Genomic DNA, 25,517 nt, shown 5'->3' on the forward strand with positions numbered 1-25,517 from the left:
TTGTAAAGAGAGAAATTTTTTTTTTTTGGTTCCATAATGAAATGTTTATTTTAGTAACAAATTGATGAATGGAGTGGATCCAGAGACACGGAAGCATGGAACAGGGTGTGGAATCTCGGAGGGAAGGTGGGTGGGTGGGAAGTAATCCACCAACCAAAGACCCTGTATGCATATAGGCGTAACCCGTGAACACAGACAATAGGGTGCTGAAGGCCTGGGATGGGGGGATTGGGGGCGGGCTGGAGGGGGTCAATGGAGGGAAAAAAGGGGGCATATGTAATACTTTCAACAATAAGGAATTATTTTTTAAAAACTTTAAGCATTATATAAAAAAAAGAGAAATGTTTTATTTCAAAACTTATTTTCAACAATAGTTTACAACTTCTTGCTGTGAACTACCACGGAACGCCACGCTCCCCCCCCCACAAGACTCGCTGTGCTTAAAGGCAATTGCTTATTGTCTGGCTCCCTTAGTCAAGTCTGCATTTCAAGAAGGCTGAGTCCTTGTCTATGCTGGTTCACCCATGAGTTCCCAGCAGGCAGCCCAGAGCTTGGCACACGGCAGGCATTCAGAACCTGTGTTGGTCAGATTGAATCACTATAGTGCACCTCAGAAGCTTCATTCAAAAGGAGACTGTGGCAGACAAAGATTCTAACCCTCTCTCCACCCCTGACCTTTTTTTCCTCTCCTGGAGGGGAAACAGAGCCCGAAAAAAAAAAAAAAAAAGCAACTTTCCAAAGGTTGCAGAGCAAGTGGGCAGCTTAATTGAAGTCAGAAGCAAAGGGAATCCGAGTCCCACGTCCGGCACTCCTGCTTCACCACACCCACTCATAAACCCTGAGTCTGAAATGGCCAGGAAGATACGGCCTAACCAGTGTCTGACAGCGGCTTCCCAGCCTTCCCTGTGCAGGCACTTACTTCAGAGAGAGTCACTGAGCAGAGTCCCTGGGCAAGGGAGAAACCCTAGCTGCCCCCAAACAAGACCTTTGACTGGGAAAAGGATTCAATCACTCTCTCTAACCCAAACTCCTTGAAACACTATTTCCTATTATGTCTCAATAACCAAGTTCAACCCGCCCGCACCTCAAGATTAGATCTGTGAGCTCACAATGGCTCAGCCACTCAATTAAGAGGAGGGAAAATGTTATCCTCTCCAGACAAAGTGATGTGACATAAACCAGTGGCCAGGATTATGTCTCACTCAGGAAAGAGGGGAGTAGGGAGAGATGGGTGGGTCATTCATTACAGGGAATTTTCCAGGGAAATTTGAGTGGGGTGGCCCTGCAAATTTCAATGTTCCAGTCCCCAAAGCAATGCCGAAGGCAAGGTCCTGGCTGTTGGAGAGTCACGAGGGTGGGGCTGGCTCTTCTCCCCTTGCTCCCCACCCCCCGGTAATGTCCAGGTGTGTCCTGATTCTTCCCTGGACAACCTGCCTGGCATTGATGAGCTTTACCCCAGGCTCAGAGAATCCTAGAGGAAAGTGCCAATCTCATACCTACTTGATTTGGCTAATGCAGAGCATGGGAAAATGTCTCTTAATGAACAATCCATTTCCTCCCTGGGCCTTAATTTCCTCCCTGGGCCAAACATCTTTAAGAGGAAGTTGACTTGGATAATATCTAAAGTCCCTTCGAACATCGAGGTTGAGTAATTGCAAGGCAATTTGGCTTACCAGAAAGGGCAGGGACTCTGATAGACCTAGTTCCAATACCAGTTCTGCACTGGACAAGTGCTATCACCTAATGCAGCAGCAGTTTCCTCTTCTTTAAAAAAGGGAATACCGCCCTAACCGATTTGGCTCAGTGGATAGAGCGTCGGCCTGCGGACTGAAGAGTCCCAGGTTCGATTCCAGTCAAGGACATGTACCTTGGTTGCGGGCACATCCCCAGTAGGGGGTGTGCAGGAGGCAGCTGATCGATGTTTCTAATTCTCTATCCCTCTCCCTTCCTCTCTGTAAAAAATCAATAAAACATATTTATTAAAAAAAAGGGGGGGGGGAATACCAATGTCTGGCTCACCGAATTGCTGTAAAGACTTGAGAAAGTATAGCTGAAGTCCTTACAACAGTGTCCAACATTCAAACATATGGTGGAGGTCCCTCCAAGAAGGTCTTCAGACTCTGGCTAATTAAAGACAGGTTTGAAGAATCAGAACTTTATAGATAAAATCCTTGAGTTTAGGAAGGAGCCATGGTCTCAAGTGAATGATTCTGCTCATTCATCAGCAACCACTTGTCTCCCAGAAGCCACTAATTCACAGCTGGTGAAACCTGCTTTTCTAGACGCAACTGGCCACACGGAAAAGCAATCCATTATAGACCATCCTGATCTCAGGCCCACTTCAGAGGGAACTGTTGTTTTAATGTGGAGGGTTCCTAAGTGAGACCTTGGTTATAGGCTCAAGTTTAGACATTTGGAGCTAACATCTGGGGACTGGGCCATGTCATTAATTTGGGGCCATCCACATTACCATGCCCAGGTTTCAGTCTTCCTGTTCATCCAGTGAGGACAACGATAAAAGCAGCTAGGAGTTACTGAGGGATTGACTGTGGGGACCTCAAATTCTTGGGGGGTGGCTGGTTGGCAGTAAGTCCTTAGTACTCCCTCCCGCACCTTTTACTAGCCACGTGTCCTCGGTTGCATCACTTTCCCTGAGTCTCCGTTTTCATATTTGGAAAATGAGACCGAGGACACTCCACACTACACTGTTGAAAGTCATTGATGAGACAGATAGCAGAAGGCATAATCAAAGGGCAGGAAATGCTCACGCTGTGCCCAGGCCATTTTATTTTATTTTTTAAATATATTTTTATTGATTTCAGAGAGGAAGGGAGAGGGAGAGAGAGACAAAAACATCAATGATAAGAGAGAATCACTGATCGGCTGCTTTCTGCACACCCCCTACTGGGGAGCTGGTCTGAAGCCCAAGCATGTGGCTAGACTGGGAATCAGGAATCGAACCCGGGACCCTTCAGTCCGAAGGCCGACGCTCTATCCACTGAGCCAAACCATCTAGGGCACTATGTCCTTTCAGAGAAGCATTCCAGCCTCTCTCTTACCCTCCCAGTCTTAAAGTGACTCTACTTCCATGTAGACAGGAATTTGAAAGTTGCATTTCCAGCTCTGCCCTGGAAAAAGGTTACCAGTATTTTTTTTTTTAAATTATCATGAAAGTGACCTGAGGCGAAGTGTCCAGACTGTTATCCTAGGTCCAGAGTCTTACCACAAAACTAAAACTCCACCCAGAAACCTGAGTCAACCGAAGAATGAGGCACTGGGCACAAATCACGCCAAAAACATCCACCCGCTGCTTTCCAGGATCCCAGATGACACTGGTCATTGAAAACCCATCCCAATAAGCCAGGGGAAAACTTCGGCTCTGCTTAAGATAAAGTAGATGCCCAGCCTTTGTGTCAAAACCCAAGAAATTCCTTCCAAAACTGTGACCTTCTGGTAAAAGACTTGCTCTTGTTTGGTTATTTCTTGTAAAACACTTTCGCAGCAAATTCAGGACTCATAAAATAGGGCCAATTGACAGCCTTGGGAAAGGAAAGTCTCTGTTTATCCACTGAGTAGAGACAGTGGAGGCGGAAGCAACAGATGAGCTGGTGCCTCTGCCAGGATTTCTGGAGCAAAGATATCTCAGAGCCCAGAATGGTAATGGGTCCTGGGGTGGGAATCAGGAAAGACCTCCGGGGCAAGCAGAACCAGTTATAACTGCAGTGGGCTTGGGAGTGACGATGGGTGAGAACAGACACCACCTGACCTGGGATACTTAGCATCTCATTAATAAAATGGGTACCGCACCTCCTACTTCATTAGTTCTACGGAGGGTTACTATGCCAAAGGGCTCAGTGAAAGGCAGTTTTCTTCTCTGACATCTCACAGTGACTTTTTTTAAAAACTGAGGAATCTCATTTACATACAATAAGAGGCACAGATGGTAAATAGATTTTACCCCTCGATGTTTTTGAAAAATGGCCGGGTTCTCTATTTTTACGTAGGCGGCTGACCCATGTCGTAGAGACTTAGGCAAGAAAAGTAAAGGGAAAGAGATGATCCCTCTGAGATCTGGGAAACACGGACCTACAAGGGACCTACACATGAACTGGTACAACGATGTTCTCTTTTTTTTCCGGTGGGAAAACGGACATCTAGAGAACTGACTTGGGGACGTGGATATGGGAGAAGGTAATGGAATTCTACGGTGATGAAATGATCCCAATAATTTGCAGATATCTACTTTGTGCTTAATTTGTCCCAGGAAGATAACTCTCCCCACTAAATGCATCATCATCGACCACATTGGAAGGGGTGCAGCCTTTTAACCATCGGTCGCCGTACTGGTTACATTAAGAAAGACAGAGGGATGGGAGACATGCTGAAGGAAGGAAGAGATTGCAGGCCAAAGACTGAGCACACAGCTTACAGAACCTCAATGAATTGATGTATAATCTGCAGACAACTCCATCCGCTTGGACTACAAACACTCTTCTTAATGGGTGGAATAACTGCTCTCTTAGTCCCACATGCACACATTGCTAAGTCCAGCGTCCCCCTCGAGGCTCGCTCCTCTCTCATTCTAGAGGTTTTCTCAGTCGAGGCCTTCTAGTGCCTTGTGGAGAGAGAAGGGAGAATGACACCAGGTCTCAGCAAGTCCTCTTTCCTCCTTTGCTTGTCATCCCCATCACTGCCGCACGATATCACAGTGGAAAACAGGCGTTGGGGTATGGTGCTATGCCAGGTCAGCGTGGAGGAGGCGGCACGGGACAGTTGCCTTACCAGGACCACAATGGTTGTCCAAGGGTGGACAAGAGGCCCAAGCTTAGGCTCCCAAAGCTCCAGGTTAATTTCATTCCTCATTTTCCGCCATGCCCACTGTGCCGGGCGGCTGTGTATACTGTGGCTCGGAGCCGGAGGCACTCTCAGACGCCTCCCTCCCTCCCTCATGCTGAGTTCCCCTACATGTTGGGACAATCTTAACCTACCTGAGGGGTTCTATACTCATGAAGGAAAGGGGATCGCGATCTTCCACCCATTTGTTTCCAGCAACTGCTGGATTTGTAACCGAATTCCCATAGCTGCTGCCCTTGAGCTCCATGTAACAAATATTAAGGGGGGAGCCTTTCCTAGGCCACAGAATGCCCCTAGTCAGTTCTTCCCCCGGAGTACTCAGTGGTTACCGACTGGCCTTAAGTACCTATACACATTGAAGAGAGGCCATTCACAGGAACTTCCTCAGACAAAAAGGCTGAGCTCCAAGCTAACTTGCTGCCACCTTTTTAAGTGGGAGCTTCCCTTAGAACCAGAGAAAGAATAATAATAATTTTTTAAAAAGCTACAATTCTCTCTCACAAGATGAAGGAATCTCACAGTATGGTGAACAAAAGAACCCAGTTAGATAACAGGTAACGCTAATCTCTGTTCCTAGAAGTCCGGATAGTGAATTACCCTTGAGGGAGGGCTGTGCCGACTGGGAGCACGAGGCGGGTTCCTGGGACGCGGGCAACATCCCGTCTCTTGAGCTGGGCACTGTTACAGGGCTGTGTTCGCTCGGTGAGAAACTCAGCGGGATGTACACGTGTGGCTCTAGTACTTTTTGTATGAGTGCACACTTCTGTAGAAATTTCAAAAAATAAATACCGGCACTCTGCCAAAAACGAATGAAAGGAGAGAGAACAGCATATGCATTTAATACCCTAGAACAGTGGTTCTCAACCTTCTGGCCCTTTAAATACAGTTCCTCATGTTGTGACCCAACCATAAGATTATTTTCGTTGCTACTTCATAACTGTAATGTTGCTACTGTTATGAATCGTAATGTAAATATCTGATATGCAGGATGGTCTTAGGCGACCCCTGTGAAAGGGTCGTTCTACCGCCAAAGGGGTCGCGACCCACAGGTTGAGAACCGCTGCCCTAGAGGCTTGAGATCATAAAACCTTCAAGACAGAAAGCCCTCAGAAGTGATCAGCTTCAACCGCCTCATTTCAGAGAGAGAAAAACTGAGGGCCACGGAGGAGAACCCCAACAGCACACGGGGACTCGGTGTCGGATCAGGTCCCCCACGGCCCAGCCCTTCAAAGTGCCGCTTTCCTTCTCCAGATGACAAAGCAGAGTTGGGGACGGAGTCTAGAGATAGGCCAAGCGTCGGGGTATCAAGGTCTGAAATTTGTTCAGACACCAATTAATCTGCTTTGCACATGGCCTGAGCAGCTGAGACAAGACAGATGTGGCCGCATAAATGTGCTGCCCGTGACACATGGGTTGGGAGAGTGAGGCACAGGCAGCTCTAAGGGAACAAAAGGAGAGCCTGTCTGCCAGGAATGCATTGGGAATGAGGATTCCAAAGAGGTCATCCAGGGAGAAGCTGCGCCTGAACCCGGGAGAAGGCTGGGTGCATTTACTGACATTCCAAACATCTGTGCTCTTGCAAGGGAGATAAAAGGGAATCCGCTTCCCTGCCTCGAGGCATGATATATGGGCTTCCGAGGCACTGGGTGTGGGCTGTTGCTGAAGGCATGAAGCGGTGTTTGATGGATGAAGGCCGAGCAAACTCACTAGGCCACACATTAATAAAAATTATCAAACTGTCCTGGTTGGCGGAGTAGAATGCTAATGCCATTCTCCATGTGGATGTCAAAGGCAGAGGATGTCTGGAGGGAGCTAAACTGCTTTATATCTTTACCTTGATCCCACTTGTCCAAATTATGGCCTCTGTTCTGTTGCCAAGAGCCTAAATAAGCCAAGACTGGTGGGGCCCACTCTACATGGAAACCACCCATGGTACTCTCTGGCATCTAGCCATTCTTAATTCAGAAGGTAGAGATGTATTCTAATCACAGCTTAGGCGTAGAAATGTGTTCTGTGACTCTCCGTGGCCCAAGGCAAACGTCTGCATATCTTATCCTGGCATTCAAGGCCCTCATCCACTTGACCACAAACTCCAGTCTCTCTCATGTCATATTCCTCCTGGCACTTTACTATCTTCATGTCTTCTTTGGTTTATGGTCTTCCCTCTGTCTGAATGTCCCCTTCCTCATTTCTGTTGAAACTCTTCTCATCCTTCCAGGCTGAGGTCAAAGGCCCCTTCTTCAGGAAGGCCTCCTTGACCACCAGTTCCCCAACCTGAACCAATCTTTCTTCCACTGTACGTTTTTGCATCCATTTAGTCATATTTCATTGTTACTATAGTACCACAAAGTTGTCTGTGTTTCATTCCTTTCTCCCCCGAATGAGTGCTCTCAGAGAGAAGGGATTGTATTTATCATGTTCTCCATTAGTTTCCAAGAACGCAGGCCATGTGCTTGGCATGTGTTGTTGGTTGTTCCATATACACATTTTCTAATGAGCACGTAAGGGAATCCTCGGGGTGGCCGCGCATACCTAGTTTCTGATTTCAGCCTCAATCGCAGTGGACAGTTCCAGCGGGAGCTGAGGCGCAGCTTGTGCAGTCCCAGGGACCTCCACCCTGAGCACATGCCAGGTATGTTTGCTTTCTGCCCTGAGGACTTCTCTGATGCCACGGGAGCGCTCGTCTCGCACAGGCAAGCGGAGCCTGGGAGTGTGGGGAGTGGCAATGTTCAAGAAGCGTAGGTGGGGAGCCAGAGCAGACGCACCCCACCCTGAGTGTGCAGAGCGGCTTTGCACACTCAGGCAAGAATGCTGATGCTGGAGGTATTAGTCTCCTTCGCAGCAGATGCCAGCGGAACGGAGCCCAGGTTAGCTCAATAATGACCTTGTGAGCACAGCCCCTGTATTGGTTTTCTCTCCTGGTATCACTAGCCAAGCTCCCGCACAACTGTTTCTGGTGTGCACCTACCAAGTAAACGACCTGCTCTCGATCCTTGCTCAGGCTCTGTGGGTTTTTTTGTTGTTGTTTGTGTGTTTGTTTTTAAATATATTTTTATGGATTTCAGAGAGGAAGGGAGAGGGAGAGAGAGATAGAAACATCAATGATGAGAGAGATTCATTGATTGCCTACCTCCTGTACACCCCCTACTGGGGATTGAGCCCCCAACCTAGGCATGTGCCCTTGACCAGAATTGAACCCCTTCAGTCCTCAGGCCGACGCTCTATCCACTGAGCCAAACTAGCTAGGGCCAGGCTCTGTTTTTAAGTTATTCAACACGATAAACAAAACAAAAACAAGACAAACATATGTCCTCTACTTCACATTACAGTTAAGGAATCAACCCTGACACAGAGTAGATAGTCTATCATTGTCAGCCGAAATGACTTCAAAAATATGAGCCACTAGCCTCCACGTAGCGTGTGGTAAAAGCCCCGCTTGTAAACCACATAATCACCGAGACAGTGGTCCAACATTCCAGGCATCGCCCATCCTGGGTGAGAACGCTAGGAGAGTCCAGTCTTGCTGACATTTGATTTCGTTCTGTCACTTTAGGTTCAGCCAGTTGAGCATATTCATTGGACTCGCCTCCCTCTGCTACGGGCCCGGGACTCCCCCCGAGAGGCTCCGCTGCCGCAGAGCAGCCGGGCCTGACCTTCCCAAGGTGTGATTCATCATGCACACGCTGACAGCACATCTGTGCCCGGTGCTCGGAACACGGAGACCTGCGGTCCCCGGCCCCGGATGGGACCCATGGGGCTCGGAGCTAAGGTTTCTCCAAGATTTCTGCCTAGAAAACAATTCCCAGCCCCCAACCCCTCCCACCAAGTCCCCAATCAAAAAACACTCCTGAAAATTTGATTTATTTTTCATTATAGTCTCCTCTCCTTTCTTTCATTTAAAAAAAAAAATTAACCCTTTTCCCTTCAGGAATTCCTTGGAAGCTATCAAGAGGGAGGGTAAAGAACATGAACTTCTGAGTGAGAAATAATTGGCTTCCAATCCTGCCTCTGTCACTTAGTAACTGCACGTCCCTGGGTAAGTGACTCTGCCCCTCTAAACCTCAGTCTTCCCATCTGTAAAATAGGATGATAAAAACTACTTTTCAGAAAAAGTATGTAATTCTGAGGATTAAATATTTTAAAATATAGTTCTATTGATTTCAGAGAGGAAGGGAGAGAAACAGAAACATCAATGATGAGGGAGAATCACTGATTGGCTGCCTTCTGCATGCCCCCTAATGGGAATCAAGCCCACAACCTGGGCATGTGCCCTTGACCTGAATTGAACCTGGAACCCTTCAGTCCGTAGCCGACGCTCTATCCACTGAGCCAAACCGGCTAGGCTGATGATTAAATATTACCCAGAAGCACTTGGTATATACGTGCTCAATAAACAACGGTTCTCTTTCCTTTCCCTGTAACTAGCTCCGCACTTCCTCTAATGTTTACAAAGCTCCTGGTATAGAGCAGGTAATTAACAAAGGTTACCCCTCTTGCTTCAGGTGCACTTTGGGCCTTTCTACTGGAGACCTTTCTCCTTCTTAACTTGTGGCTCCACTGTCTGGTTTCATGACCTCTGGCAATAGCACAGCCCCAGGGTACACGTTCCAAGACTCCTAGTGGATGCCGGAAACCTGGAACAGCACTGAACCTTATATGTACATACTAGTATATTGGTATTTTCCCCCATGCACACTAAAGATAAAAGTTGAATTTATTAAGCAGGCACAGTAAGAGATTAACAAAATAACTAATAATAAAATCGAACAATTATAACGATATGACCTAATAAAAGTTTTGTGAATGTGGTCTGTCTCTGAAAATATCTTGTGTTGTAGGTACCCTTCTTCTTCTCCTTGTGATGATATGAGATGATAAAAGGCCTCATTAAGTTGAGAATTTTCACTTTTTCATTGAAAGGAGGCACTTTTTACAACTTCTCTGTGTCATAGCCGAACTGCCAGCATCAAAGGTCTACAGCACTGGGGCCACTAAGAAGCAAAATAAGGGGGACTTACACACAAGCACTGAGCTACCCGAGACGGCTGGCAAGTGACTGGTGGGTGGGTAGCATATATACAGCCTGGATACACCTGACAACGGGATGAGTCAGGTCCCAGGTGGGACAGAGCTGGACATCGTGAAATTTCATCACATTCCTCAGAACGACACAACCTTTAAAATGTATGAGCTGTTGACTTCTGGTATTTTCCACTTAATATTTTTGGACCTTGGCAGATTGCAGATAACTGAAACCACAGAAAGTGAAACCACAGGTAAAGGGGAAAGAGTGGAATACTGCAATTTCTATTTATGGCACTAAGGATACAGCATGGAATGAGGCAGGCGAGGTCCTCATTTGTATAGAGCTTACATTCAAGAGCAGGAGAACAAAAAATAAACAGGCGAAAACATACGTAAGTGTATTATTTCAGAGAATGATTAAGGGATGTGAGGGCTGTAGTACTGGGAGATGTGACAAGGAGGGGCAGGAGTGACGGAGAAGAGACCTATGCTTGGTGGTCAGGGAGGATTCTAAGTGGAGATAACAGTGGGATGAAGAAACCAAACGCTGTGAAGGAGCCAACCATCCAAGCCACTGGGGCGGGAAGCTCTAAGCAGAGGGAGTAGAACGTGTCTGAGGATGAGAATGAAGGCTGATGTCGCTGCCCTTACATGCCATTTAGTTATCAGCTTCTGAAAAGCCAGCTCGAAAAGGGAAAGAGTTGCATTGTTCTCTTTTCCAAATATCAAGAAAACCTCTCTCAAGGATGGTTACAGAAAGAGAGTTATTTTCTTGCCTCCTAGAATGTATGGCTCCCACCTTTCTGAACTTTGAAAATAATATGCCCCCGCCCCCATCCCCAGTCGGTGTGGCTCAGTGGTTGAACGTCGACCTATGAACCAGAAGGTCACAGTTCGATTTCTGGTCAGGGCACATACCCGGGTTGCGAGTTCGATCCCCAGTGTAGGGTGTGCAGGAGTCAGCCAATCAATGATTCTCATCATTGATGTTTCTATCTCTCTTTCCCCCTCCCTTCCTCTCTGAAATCAATAAGAAATATATTTCAAAACAAGTTTTAAAAAGAGGAAATAATATGTTCCTTTCTTGGAGGTAATTCTTCCCAGAATTCAGACTCCCCCAAAGGTTAACAGCTGCCCAGGGATCTGAAATAATAAGTGAGTGAACCCAAATCCAAAGGTTTGTGACCAAACTCTTTGGCACTTGAATGGTCAGTGTTGAGGGCAGGAATTATTCCAGGGCTCTTGCTATGCCTCCTAGGACCCACACAATGACATTCATGAACTTGGAGTGGCCTCAGTCAAGTCACTTCTGTTTTCTGAGTCTTATTCCTCCTCAGTGATTGAGGGGTGAGTGATGGGTGGGGGTACTGAGTAGAGGTTTCTCTGTGAACTCTATGGTTCATTCAGATTCCCTGTGATTCTCAAAGGCCTTTGCAATCATGAAGTGAACACTCTCAGAGAACTCTTATCTGCTGGAAAGATCTCCCACATCATGGGTGATCTCTGTACCTGAAGCTTTTAACTGGGTCAATGGTCTCCAAAGATGAACTGGAGAGAAGCCGGGCAATTATGGATTAAAGGGATATTACTAGTACAATGGGGCCCATAATTGTTCTCTTATAAGCCGGTCTTCATTGTTGGTTATAGCCCAATTCCCTCTTTTCAGGGGACTTCCCTCTTACCTTTGCTTACCACGGCAGGTGAGGCCAGATCAGAGCAGGGTAACTAACTGAGTTCTCCCTGAGGAACTCGGGGTCAGATAAACACGACTCTTTGATCTCGTCTCCTATGGCTCCAGGGATGTACTCAGAATCTCTCCCTTGGAAGGCAGGGCAGGATGACTCAAGGAGAGGGAAGTCAGTTCCGAGAAGTGTATGAAGACTGGGACTGGGATTTGTGGACAAATCCAACCTGGATACTCCTGAGGGCTCATGGCAAGGAGACCAATGCTGGGCCGGCAGCCAGGAGATCCTGCCTACGTGCCAGCTCGAATTTACTCACCAAGAGACTGAGGGCTGGGGCCTGGGCTTCTGGGATTTGGTTTCTTCATCTGAATTTAGGGGACTGGCTTAACTGATCTACAAGGATCTTGTAAGTAGGATATTTTAGGAGTCCAGGAGCATGTGAGCCAGTGGGATACTTCTGTGAAAAGTTTCTACTTTTGTGAAAATGAGAATAGCAGCAATAACTTCATCAGCGAATTATTGAGGATTCCGTGAGCTTATCACGCCACCACTACTTCGTTCACTCAGTGTACTCCTGGAGTGGTTACCCATAGGTTCCTGCCCTACACCAAACTCTGGTAAGAGGGTGAACAAATGAATGCAGTGATGAACTAGAGAGAGAGAGAGAGAGAGACCCTCGCAGCCAGAAGTCTTGTTGGGCACACAGCAAACACTCACAGATGGGAGCAATTTTAATAAGACATTTCTATTATTGTCCAACAGTCAGCTCAACACCCTGCCCATGTCATGAGCAAACAACAGGCAAAAACAGTCCGAGAAGACACAGTGAAGACAGAAGTCTCAGGGGAAGACAGTCTCTGGCCCTGGTTTAAGTTAGAGATGGCACATTCAAATATCTACAGGGGGAAGCAGATGATAAAACTCATGTAGGGGCTTGGATGTCAGACACCCTGGAAGAGGGGGCCTATCACAAACTAGAGCCCCCAGGTATTCTCTAAAGTGGGCAGGCGCTACTCACCTCTGCAACCCACTACTGCCGCCAGGGAATGAGAGTCCAAGATTCCTAGAACCTACTCTTTTCCAGTCAGGAATCCAGATTTTCATGTCAAAGTCATCCAGATTTCAAAGACAGCAACTTCTTCAAAAATTTAAACATACTATATAGACACTGGTTTGCTACCTCTAGCTTAAGGACAGTCCTTACAGATAAGTGATTGTGTATATTTTCAAAGAAAAAGGGAAAAGGATGAGTGATTACTGTATGTCCTCTGTGTGCCCGGCATCTCACATACATTGTACATTGTTTCATTTATTGCTCACAACCGTGCTGGGAAGTACTGGTGGTTAGTTCTCATTTTTTTCCCCCTAATACATTCACATATGGGGAATGTGTTCTGGGAAACATGTACAGACAGATAAGATTCTGGCAGCATGAGGAAAAATTAAATAGAGGGGCAAAACTAAAGGCCGGGAAGCCTGGTGAAGAAGTTATAGTGGAAGTATCTAGGGTGGCCTTGGTGGGAAAGAAAAAGAGGACAGATTTAAGGTATGCTGGAGAAGTAATTTACAAAGGTTTTAAAAAGTCAATCAGTAACGTCTTAGAGGGAATTCCTTTTCTTGTCTTTATTTCTCACCACTAGGTTCTCTCTTTGATGCCTCTGCTTAGTCCCATACCAGCCAGCTGGGTACCAGAAGCTGAATCTCAATCCTATAGACTGGGTTAGCTAGCCCCACCCCGATGCAACACTTTCTCAGAGCAATGGCGTTTTGCAGAAATGACCATTCAGCCATTCTTGATTCCCAAATCCAGAGGCTTCTTGCCTCTGGCTGGCATTACATTGTCAAGGAAAAATGGGAAGGGGACCCAAATTCAATTCTTGACCCCACTATTCTTTGAAGTGTGACCTTCAACCAACAACTTCACAAAACTGATCTTCAAGTCCCTCATCTGTAAAACGGAGATGGCAATTACCTCCTAGTTGGAAGGATGAATTTGTGAATTAAATAGAGACTAGCCCTAGCCGGTTTTGCTCAGTGGAGTGTCAGCCTGCTGACTGAAGGGTCCTGGGTTCGAGTCCGGTCAAGGACACATACCTCGGTTGCAGGCTCCTCCCCAGCATGAGCTCTGGTCAGAGCGCATGCAGGAGGCAACCAATCAATGTGTTTCTCTTATGCCATATTTCTGTCTTTCCCTCTCTCTTCTGATCTCTCTGAAAATCAATGAAGACATATCCTCAGGTGAGGATTAAAAAAAAAGAGAGAGATAATAGATTCAAAGGTCCTTCAATTAATCTTCAGCCAAGCAACCAGGGTGCTAAAACTTTTACTTTTAGCATTCCTTAAACATTACCATAATCTCATTCCTTTTATAGTCCTTTCCCTTTTAATTCTACCACTCAAAATTTATACTGCAGTCACACTGCCCTTTTGTTTCTTAAGGCCACTGCATATGCTCATCCCTCTGCCGGGCACACTCTCCATCCTCCTCATCCACCCCTCAACCTTCACTTCATCTCGCTAGTTCCTGCTCACACTTCATGTCTTCATTGGTTGCCTACAACAAGCCTGGCATTTCACTAGGCACTGGGGACAGAGTGATGAAAAAGATGAACATAACTCCAACATGGAGGGGCTAGTGTTTTAGTGAGTACAACAAATGCTACACCTTCTCTACCCCCAAACCAAAATGCACTCATTATAATTGTGATAAGTGCTACCAAGCAGTGTTAAATGCAAAAATTTACATAATCCATGAGAGGGCAAATCCAATCTAAAGATTTGGATAAGTGACATTAAAGCTGAGACCTAAGTGTAAAGATGCACAAAGAAAAGAACACTGGTGATATCAAGAGTAGATAAAAGACTGGAGAAGGAGGCAATAACAATAACTCATAATTACTAGGCCCTGTCAACTTGTTTTCATTCAGTCAGAGAGTTATTATAAAAAGCTCTTAAAAGGTTTAAATTAGGAAATCAATACTTATAAATCAGATAACTATTCATCAAATATTTATTGAGTGTCCATGGTATTCCAGGAACTGTGCTAGGCAATGGATCAAAAGCTGTATTTTGAAGGGTAACTCTGGCTTTAGAACTGAAGGGTAAAAAGCAGTGGTAAAACTGTGGTAAAAGGTAGCTGATATGAAGACTAATTAGTACAAGGTGACTGCAAGAGATGAATGCTGGCTTAGACTAGACTAATGAAAACAGAAAGAAAGGAGTAGATTAAAGAGACAGTGTTATATGTCAATTACATCTCGATAAAGCTGATAAAGAAGAGATAATGGAGATCACAGCCAAATAACCTGGTTATGAATTGAATATGAGGATTAACAAGAGAAAAAACTGAAGTTATAGAGGTAACAGTTATAGAGAGAGTAACTGAACACTTGGATAGAAGCATGTTTGTGGGCAGATGGTAACAAGTTTAGCTTTGGATGCGTTGAGCTTGAATCGCTTGTGATACATCAAACTGCAGATGCTTATAGTCATCTGGACTTGAGTAGAGAGCTTAGGAGAACGAGGTGGAAACATAAATGTCAGGGCAGTGACTATATCGATTGCAACCATGGGAGAAAAAAAGAAGAAACAAGTCTAACATCTAAGGAGAATGAAGATTTAACGATCGGATTGAGAGGCCCAACAAGGGAGGCCGAGTTGGAGTCAGAGAGGCAGGTGGTAAACCAGGAGAGGCAAAGGTTTCAGGAGAGAATGGTCGGCCTTGTAGACCACTAGAAGATATCAAATAAGTGTACAACAACAACAAAAGATGTCATGGGATTTAATGACATGGAGGTCACAGATCTTTACAGAGATAAAGGGCTTTAGTAACTTGGTGGTAGCAGGAGACAGAGTGAAATAAGCTGAGGAATGAGTAGAAAGTGAACAAATGAATTCAGCCACTGGAAGTGTGTTTATACAGCAGAAGAGAGAAATAGTTATGGTGGTGGGAGATGAAATGATTTGTTTTTTTCTTTCTTTGAAAAAGAAATACTTATGAGCATATTTAAATGATGGTAAAAATAATCTACTGAAGAAGGAGAACTTAAAAATATACAGCACAGGAGATCATTGACATGCAAATTCCTAAGAATTGAGGACTGTATAGAAAACAGTGCAAGAGAGGGCTTAACATTAAAGAGGAGGAGGGTAACTCCCACAGTTTATCAAAAGGGAAGGGAAGACTATGCATACAGAAGCATATGGGTTAGAAGGTGAACCACTCCCTGTACTATCTTCTCTGTGAATGAGGCGATAAGGTTATCTGATGAGGAAGAGAGAAGGATAGGGTGTGAGGCCTGCAATGATGATGAAGAAAGTAAACTGATAAGTCTCACAGATTGGCTGGGAAGGGCCCGGTTTCTTTGGTGACAGATGATGCATGGGAGTCAGGTATTCTCCATGTGTGCTTTTCTCTAGCTGACTGTGTGCACGGGCACAGGAAATGGAGAGCTGGGCCCACCCACATGTCTGGGCAACTGAAGGACAGAAAGGAGAGGGAGATCAGCAGGTTCTTAACAGGGATGAAAATACGAAGCATGGGCTCCACGATGGTGTCTTAGTCCGTTCAGGCTGCTGTAACAAAATGCCACATATTGAGTGGCTTATAAACAACAGAAATGTGTTTATTGCAGTGCTGGAGCCTGGGAAGTCCCAGAGCAAGGCACCAGCAGATGTGGCATCTGGTGAGGGCCCACTTCCTCCAGATGGCCTTCTCCTCACTGCAGAGGTGGCCAGGGATCTCTCTGGGGTCTCTTTTATAACTCATGAAGGCTGTGCCTATTTTTTTTAATTATACCTTTTATAAAAAAAGATATATATATATATATATGTATATATATATATATATATATATATTAATTTCAGAGAGGAAGGAAGAAGGAGAGAGAGATAGAAACATCAAGGATGAGAGAGAATCACTGACTGGCTGCCTCCTACATGCCCCCTACTGGAGAGCAAGCCTGCAACCAGGGCATGTGCTCTGACCAGGAATTGAACTGTGACCTCCTGACTCACAGGTCAACTCTCAGCAACTGAGCCACATGGCTGGGCAAGGCTGGCCCTCTTAATACCATCACCTTGGGGTAAGGATTTCAACATATGAATTTTGGGGTGACAGAAATATTCAGTCCATTGCACATGGTTAGGGAGATGATTAAAGAAAAAACGGAACAGGAAGAGGGAAACAGAATAGTGATAAGAAGGGACTGGAAGTCCTATTAAACTTGAAGACATGCCTGGTAGGCATGGGAGATCAATACAATCGGCAGGATAAAAGATGATGGTCAGAGAGTGGCATGTTGGAACTAACAGTTCTTGCTGGGACATCATGTGAGGATGAAGTCCAGGTGGGACCTAGGATTGAGTGGCAGAGGTGGAATGAATGGAATGACTTTCGTTCACAGGAGCTGAGCAGGGTAAAGAAATGAGAGAGGATTGTTGGACAGGGCATGCAGGAGAACTGAACTCACCTACTGTGGTAATGACGAGAGCGCAGGGAGAGAAAGCTATGAACCAACAGCTTAAGTGCTTGGAGAATCAGCTCCAGTTGAGGCAAGAAGGTCAAGTCTGGATTGTATGTGACCTTATCTTTTGCGGAATGACTGGACTTCATGGACGTAAAGCGGGTGGATTTTGTCTTGACAACGTTTTTGGATGGAAGGTAGGCACTTACCTACCATCGTTCCTCCCTGGCCTATAGGAGGTTCCGGAGCACACGGAGGAAAAGCTAACTTCTCTTCTCTTGGCATCTGTGATGAGTAGCTGCCTCTGAGGTCAAGCATAGCAAAGGTGGTAGCGAAAGGAAGCGAGACCTGAAGAGCATTTTTTTCAGCTGGGGATGTGAGCTCCACCTGGGGGCTGGTAGTCTCAAGTCTGAGGCCTTGATCGATATGACTAATTACTGGGACCAGAATCTCCAATAATGATGTCACTTCTAGGTAGTCTTTACTGACCCTCATGCACTGAGTTAGAAGACTCTATGCTGTGCTCTTACAGCATCTGAATGAGCTCAACGCCTATCTCTAGTGTGGTTTCTTGCTAAACTACACCTCTCTCCTCCTAGACCTAGACCATAAGCTCCATGAACCATGCCTGTCTGTGACCAGGCCGTGCCCAGCAGGTTCTGCGGGCTCTGGACCACAGTAAGAGCTCTATATACATCAATGGCATGAGGGAGCACGCTTTGTGGGCTCTAATAAAAACTCTGCAATACAGAGGGCAGGCTGGGTGGCATGGGGGGATGGAGAGAATTAAGACCCTCCAAGTTCCTTCTCCCCTCAGAGGCCCTGGACTTTAGAAACGTCTCACCCGAGGAGCAGCTGGAGTGACAGAAACGTTTTCTGAGGACCTAATATCAGTTCCAGATGTTTGCAGTCATGTCGGTTTTGTACCTCACCCTGTAAAACATATTTTCCTCACCACCCCCCCTCCACGCTAGCTGAGGGAGTGGGGCCCTGTCTCCAATGACATCACCTCTCTCAAGCTGGTCCAGCGCAGGCAGACAGCAGGCGGGCGAGGGCCTCTCTAGCTTCCCAGAAAAAGCGTGTGGTTCAGCCGTGGCCGTGCTGCCTGAGGAGCTGTGTGTCATTTCCACAGGATTTCATACACAGCCCCAATGGAATTGTTCTCTCGGCTGCTGCTGCCACCATGCTCTCAGCTATGGAGGGGGGCGGGGGGGGGGGGGCGGGTGGTAAGGAGGGTGTGGGGTCCTGCTGCCCCTCACGTTAAGTTACTCCCCACTCAAACTCACCTCCATAGCTGCTCCCCTTCAATTGAGAAGGTCCTCAGTCTAAGGTCTAAAATAGGATGGTGGGCATGAGGGGGGCTGTCTTTTAAGTGGCAGATTGAACTTAATGGAAACAGGGAGAGAAAGGATTTAAAGTGGGACTGGGATAGAGGTGTCTTCTGATCACTCTGGATATTCTTCTTTTTAAACATATTTTTATTGATTTTAGAGAGAGGAAGGGAAAGGGGGAGATAGAAACATCAATGATGAGAGAAAATCACTGCCTCCTGCATGCTGCCCCTCCCCTACCCCCAGCCCCACTGGGGATGGAGTCCACATCCTGGGCATGTACCCTGACTCGGGCTTGAACTGTGACCTCCTGGTTCATAGGTTGACATTCAACCACTGAGCCTCACTGGCTGGGCTGGGCTGGACAATATGTGTGATCCAGATCTAGATGAGTCCAGATGAGCAGCTTCTACTTGAGCCAGCTTAGAGAGACAAAAAACAGGAAAAGACAGGCTGCCACGTGGGCAGGAGGTGACATGGAGGGAAAAAGACAAAAGAAGAGACAGAGAGAAAGATTTAGAGAGGAGACACAGGAAGAAAGGAAAAGAAGGAGGTGGTGGAGAGTCAGGAAAGGATAGAGAAAGGAAGGACGAGAGATGAGAGTTTTGAGTTGGCAGGAGGAGAGCCTGGTGCTGATCATCTGGGAAGCAGACCATCAGGCTCCCAGATGCCAGGACAGCAAGGGGCACTGGCCAGCGCCAGACGTGGCTGCCTTCCGTGTGGAGTGTGGGGGATGGTGGAAGGGCCTGCTGCCTCCGGGAGGGCCAGCATAGCCGGCTCGCCTCCCAGCCCTGAACCAAACAAGCTGCAGCTTGGAATCCCCTGGTGGGAGAGAAAAGGCTCTGATTTTGAAAAGATTAAAGAAAAATCAAGCAGATGACCAAGGAAATGCAGGGGAATGTAGTGGGAGGTTATGATGTTGGGTGAGACCCTTCCCTTTCTGATGCCTACAATGAGGAAATGGCACTCAGTGGCCACGGTCCTGCTCCTCTGAGCTGTGGGGGTTCTCGGAAGCCGGCATATGTAAAAGCAGTGATGACAAAGAGCCCTCCAGCCGGCATCAGGTGGCTAGATACCCCACCCTGTCCCCTAATTTCTATCTGCCTCTCGGTTTATTCTCAACCAGAGCAAGCCACATCGGGGTAATAGGACTGGTAGAGAGAAGGTTGGGCTTGGGGGGAGGGGGAGAGCAGGTCAAGAAACCGAAGCCCCTCTTCTAGCTCGACTCTACCACTAAATCATCATGTGTGTGCCCTCTGGGTAAACCCCTCCCCTTCCTCAGCCTCCCTCTCTATAGGTCAAAAGGGGTTTGGAGTCACTCAATCTGCTTGTGCCACGGTCCCTTCTTAGTCCCGCCCCCCCTGTGTCTACCCCTGCCCCAGAGGCTGAAACCCATGTCAATTGCTCTGATGAGGCCACGCAGAAAGAACCAAACGTCTGTTTTTAATATTGATGACAGATTAGCATGCAGGGAATTCAGCCCCCCCCCCCCCCCCCCGCCACCCCCCAAACAAGCCTCATTTTGCTCAAAAACAACTGGAACAGGAGGCTACTCATGCTTGGATTTCCCAACAGAGTCCCAGAACCAACAGAGCAATGGCTGCTGAGAAGGAGGCAAAGTGGGCACCAAACCAGGGGGCTGGGAGCAGAGGAAGGATACAAGGAGAGAGAGTTAGCGTTTCAACAGCTAGTTCCAAGCGCGTGGAACAGATGGCAGCCATAAAGTGTGTGCTCCTGTGCTCGTGTGTGTGCGTGTGCGTGTGTGTGTGTGTGTTTGTATGCATGCATATCTGTGCACACGTACACGTGAGCTCACGAATAAATAAACAGTTCCAGTACTGCATTCGGCTGCCAGCAAAAATCCCGGAGAGATCAAAGGAAAAAGACCGCATTTCCCTATTCTGGGCTCACCTGGCCAAATGTGTGAGTAATCCTAATTCTCTATCCAAAATAAGTCTTGGCCCTTATTTTGTTGTTCTCTTCCTAACATTTAACTTTCCTTTTCATTTTTTTTTAAATTCAAGAAAATGAGAAGCAATTAAAATCTACTAGTAACTGTTTTGTGCCAAGAACTGTGCTACATTAGATGCTCAACGTCGCCTGGGAAGTAGGTGGTATCTTTCCTGGCCCACGGAGAGGGAGGCTGAGACCTCGGAAAGATGCTGACTGGTCCTAGATTTCTCAGTGAGATGTGGTGGAAACTGACAGCAGAAGCCAGCTTCGCTGAAGCCCATACTCCTTCATTAGGCTTACATGCTCCCAGAAAAAACACCTCAGTCAAATAAGCTGAAATCCTTGAATTTGGGTCAGGGTCAGTATCCAGATGTTTGAGACACTGTAAAGATGGCACAGAAGTGCCTGGCCAGTGTGGCTCAGTGGTTGAGCATCAACCTATGAACCAGGATGTCACAGTTCGATTCCGGGTCAGGGCTCAATCTCCAATAGGGGGCGTGCAGGAAGCAGCCATCAATGATTCTCTCTCATCATTGATGTTTCTATCTCTCTCTTCCTCTCCCTTCCTCTCTGAAATCAATTTAAAAAAAAAAGATGGCACAGAAGCAAAGATGTGGGGTTTTTTTTTCATATTCCACCCCAAATCTTCTACATATTTTAGAAGGCCTACTATATGCTCAGCTAGTCTCTAAAACTACATAAAACCCCACAGGACCACAGAACACTCAAAGAATTAATGTCAGAGTTGGAAAGTTAAGACATGGATATGCCTACAATTCAATTCGGTGAACACTGAACATCTATGTATGGCAGGCACTGTGGGAGGATCCCAAATTATATATTTTATAATAAAATGTTGAATATCCATGTACTTTATTATACATGCCACTTTTGCATCATTGTAGAGGTGAAAAATTATAAGTTGACCCATAGTAAATTGGGGACCATCTGTAATTTTGGGCTTGGAGCTATTCTTTAAAGACAACTACCCACTGAGATACTGGATAATGGAGAGAGTGGAAATCAAGTCACACAAGGAATTGTTAAAGGAACTGTAAGGATGAAGGCAGACACTATGTCATTATCTCTAAACTTCTGAATGACAGCAGGGAGGAGGAGGGGTAATATCTGTGGGAGGTGACTCCAGGCCAAGAAACTAAAAGGAAGTAAGTTTTACCTCTGTCAAAAAAGAAAAAAGGAACTCTTAGATCACAGCAACTGCTTTTTTGGACTATCAAGAGGAAGAATCTTGGATTTTCCATTTCTGGACTAGATGGAGAAATGGGGACTGGAGTTACTTACCTACTACTATGGGGTCATTCGGGTTGTCTGCGCCTTACTGAGTGATCTTTGTTAGCTTGTGGATTTCAGGGAATCTGTCCATGTCACATAAGTTATAAAATGTACTGGCAAAAGTTGTTTGTGACATTCTGTTATTATCTATTATGGAATTCGTAGTGATATCACTCTCTCATCCTTGACATTGGTAATTTGTCTTATCTCGCTCTTTATCTCATCAATCTGGCTAGAGCGTTACGTAATTTACAGCCTCAAAGGGTCAGCTTTGGTTTCACTGATTTCCTCTGGTTTCTATTTCATTGATTTCTATTCTGATCGTTGTTATTTCCTTCCTCTGGCTCACTTAGGCTTCGGTTTGCCCTCTTTTTTCTAGATTTTTAAGGTGGTGGCTGACGTTATTGATTTGAGATTTTTCTTATAATATAGGTGTTTCCTCTAATTCCTGCTTTTGTGACTTACTACAGAATTTAATAAATTGTATTTTTATTCAGTTCAAATACTTTAACATTTTTATTTTGTTTTCTTTTTTGACCTATGGATTTTTCAGAAGCTTATTACTTAGTTTCGAAACATGTGAGGATTCTTCAGATATCTTTGATTACTGATTTTTTATTTGATTCCACTATATTAGAAAACATATTTGTTTTGTGAGTTTAACCATTTTACATTTATTGAGACTGGTTTACGGCTCAAAATATGGTTTATCATTGTGTGCACTGTCCACTCTAAAATAATGTGGAGTGTCTAGAAATGCTAAATAGATCTGATTTTTTTTGTCCTCTTGTCTAATAATTTAGAGATTAGTATTGAAAACTCTGACTTTAATTATAGATTTATCTGTTTCTCTTTGTAGTTTTATCAGTTTTTACTTCATGCATTTTGGAACGCTGTGTGTGCGTGTGTGTGTGTGTGTGTGTGTGTGTCCGTGCGTGTGTGTGTGCGTGCGTGTGTGTGTGTGTGTGTGTATGTGTGTGTAGCTTTAATTGTGGTCATTGTGGCTTCTGAGCATAGTAAGAAATATTGAACATGATTAACATGTTGTGTTCTGGGGATGGGCAAAGTAGGGGAAATAACCTTAGAAAGTACAACCCGAGTTGGGAGGACCGAGGGGTGGGGATAGAACCCTCCCCATGCCTGTGGCAAAGTGCAGGAGCCTCCCACCCCCAAATAATCAGAGCCTAGCCCCTCTGGGGAAGGTGGGGTGCATGAACTTCCCCTACTCCACAGGCTCTCCCTGTGGCCCACGGTCCCACTGCCCTCCAACTGCAGCCCTCACATGAGCCATTTTGCATAAAATACAAGCAAAAAGGTCTGAAGGTAACATACCCTGGTTATGCACAGGGCTTGGTGGAGGGAGACCGCGCCCCTGTTTCCTCTCAGCTGCCTCCCATCACTGGGGGACAGGGACAGACAAGAGGAGCAGGCCTCATTGTGCCCCAGACGGGGAAGTGTAAAATGGCTTTATTGGTGAGGCGGTAACCATCCTGCCCACATTCCGGCCATCTCCTTACTGCCCATGTCCTGCCTTGTGGCAGATGGTTTTGCCCACCTGCAGGCTAATATGTGTTCTGAGTACGTTTAAGGTAGACTAGCTAAATTATGAAGTTTAGTAGGTTAGGGATTTTAAATGCATTTTTTTTAACTTAGTATATTTTCAACTTACAACCCATTATAAGTCGAGAAGCATCTGTACTTCACTGGTGAATTCTATCAAACAATTCAAGGATAAGTACTACTAATTCTAACCAAGCTCTTTCAGAAAACTGAGAAGGAGGAACTATTTAGATATTCATTTTGTGAAGCCAGAAATACTCTAATAGCAAAACAGACAAAAGCACGCATGACAAGGAAACTATAGGACAAAATCCCCCAGGAACACAGATGCAAAAATGCTACAGAAATTTTAACACATCGAGTCCAACAATATATAAAAAAGGATAACGCATCGTGCCTATGTAGGGTTTACTTATTCCAGGATGCTTCATCATTTGAAAATCCAATGATGTAATTACCATATTAACAAACTAAGCAATATAAACCATACAGCAATAGACACAGAAAATGAAATAGACATTTCTAATTAAAATAAAACAGAATGAAAACCTCTCAGCAAACTAGCATTCAGTCTTCCACCCTCGAGTGGGCTGTTACATAAAGAACAGGCGCTAAGCTGGGAGGACCACAGACCGGCGGTGAGCCTGGCTCCCCCATGCTTTGGGTGTGGGAATTTGGGACAGTCACATACCACTCTGGGATTCACTTACTTAATCCTAAAACAAGGGTGGTCATCATTCAGAGGGTGATATTAGCAAAATGGTGCCATGGGAATTTCCAGCACTCATCCCCACCCCTACCCTCATCCCCTCCCCCTCCAACCATCCTGCCATGCCCCAGAAATATCCATTTGAACCACTATCCAAGCCCCAAAATACTTTCACAAGAATTAAGGTCTCCAGGCAAAGGGTTGTAGCACTTGGGTAAAGTACAAAAATGAAAAGATGCATTGAGGAAGGTAGGAGAGATAGAGTCATATCACTGCCATAACCGCTCCCCAAGCTGGGACAGCCTGTACAGAGAGAAACCCTCCCTGTGGAAGAGAAGTGAGCACCCAACTTCACCGAAGGCCGCAGAGCAGCCCCACCCCAGGCCAGCCTGGCCCCCTCGGCTGTAGGTGGCTCCTACAAGGTGTAAGCTCCTGCGAACCCAGGCCCCTGCTCACCCCAGTGGCTGCTGCTTCTCACATTCCCAGTAGCACCACGGCACCAGGCTCCCAGTAACCCAGGCCCCCAACCTACCCTGGTGCCTTCTAGCTCCCATGGCCTCAGGTGGCCCCTGTGGCCCTGTCTCCTAATCAGCTCCCATAAATCCAGGCTCCAGACAAGCACCCTTGAACCCAAGCTCCTGGCTGGGCCCAACACCAGGGTGACTACCACAGACCCAGGCTTTTGACCCAACTCAGCACCAGGCCCCTGGAATAAGTTGAGAGCACTCCCATGGCCCCAGGCTCTCAACGTGCCCTAGAGCCAGCCCTGCCCGGGCAGACCCAACCTCCAGGATGACACAGCTCCTTGGCCGTGTCACACTTTGAGAAGAACTCGGAAAGCGCTCTCAATTACAACCCTGTGCACACTCATAAAGGGCCACGTTGCTCATCTTCTCCTGCATGTCTGAATCTTTTGCAAATCCCTCTTCCCCAGCACTACAGACAACTATCTCAGCACATCTCACTAGATAAGGCAATTCCTTGAATTTCTTTATCTCAGTCCCAGCGATAATGTATTTACAGAAAAGGCCAAATCCTCTTCTGAGTTAACTAACCCTTTAACAGATGACATTGAGGATCCATCTCAGAATCAGAACTTCTTTCAAACCACAATTTGCTGTCTCTCCCTTCTGAAGTCATACCAAAAAAAGCACACAGGTGTGGGTGTGGGTGCCAGGTGATAATCATCAAACAATGAAATTTCCCAATGTATTACCAGGTCACATGACGCCAAATCTCCCAAGGCTTTAGAAACTCCCAGTTTCCCTTCTCTGTCATACTATCCTAACCTTAGGGGAGGTCGTGGGCTTCCTACTTACCTGTGTAGAGGTCCGTGTCTGTGTACTCATCCACCTTCTTGTGCTGCAGAATATAGTCAGAGACCTTGGTCCCAATTGCCGGCTGAACGTCCACCCACTCCAAGGAGACCACGGTGCTGGAGGGCTCCACAGTTGGGGACAGCCGCAGCCTAGAGGGGGTGACAGGCAAGACTGTTTGTTTGCCAGCTGGCATGGGCTGGGGCCCCAAAAGAGTCTGCATGTGCCAAGATTAAAAGCACAGGACTCAGCCTGGGTTACACCCTAATTCAGCACACCACCAATACTTTGATGAACATAGGCCAGTGGGCAAACTGCAGCTCTCC

At 46.2% G+C, this 25,517-nt stretch overlaps 1 protein-coding gene across 1 annotated transcript in view; it reads right to left on the minus strand.

Annotated features, from left to right (window-relative positions):
• LOC102436882 (astrotactin-2) overlaps positions 1 to 25,517 on the minus strand; it is a 483,991-nt gene that overhangs the window by 112,023 nt on the left and 346,451 nt on the right. The window contains exon 15 of the mRNA XM_023755930.1: positions 25,195 to 25,343. Within this exon, the coding sequence (XP_023611698.1) occupies positions 25,195 to 25,343 (149 nt within the window). The remainder of the gene's footprint in view (positions 1 to 25,194; positions 25,344 to 25,517) is intronic.

This window comes from Myotis lucifugus, unplaced genomic scaffold, assembly GCF_000147115.1.
Source record: "Myotis lucifugus unplaced genomic scaffold, Myoluc2.0 scaffold_87, whole genome shotgun sequence".
NCBI lineage: Eukaryota > Metazoa > Chordata > Mammalia > Chiroptera > Vespertilionidae > Myotis > Myotis lucifugus.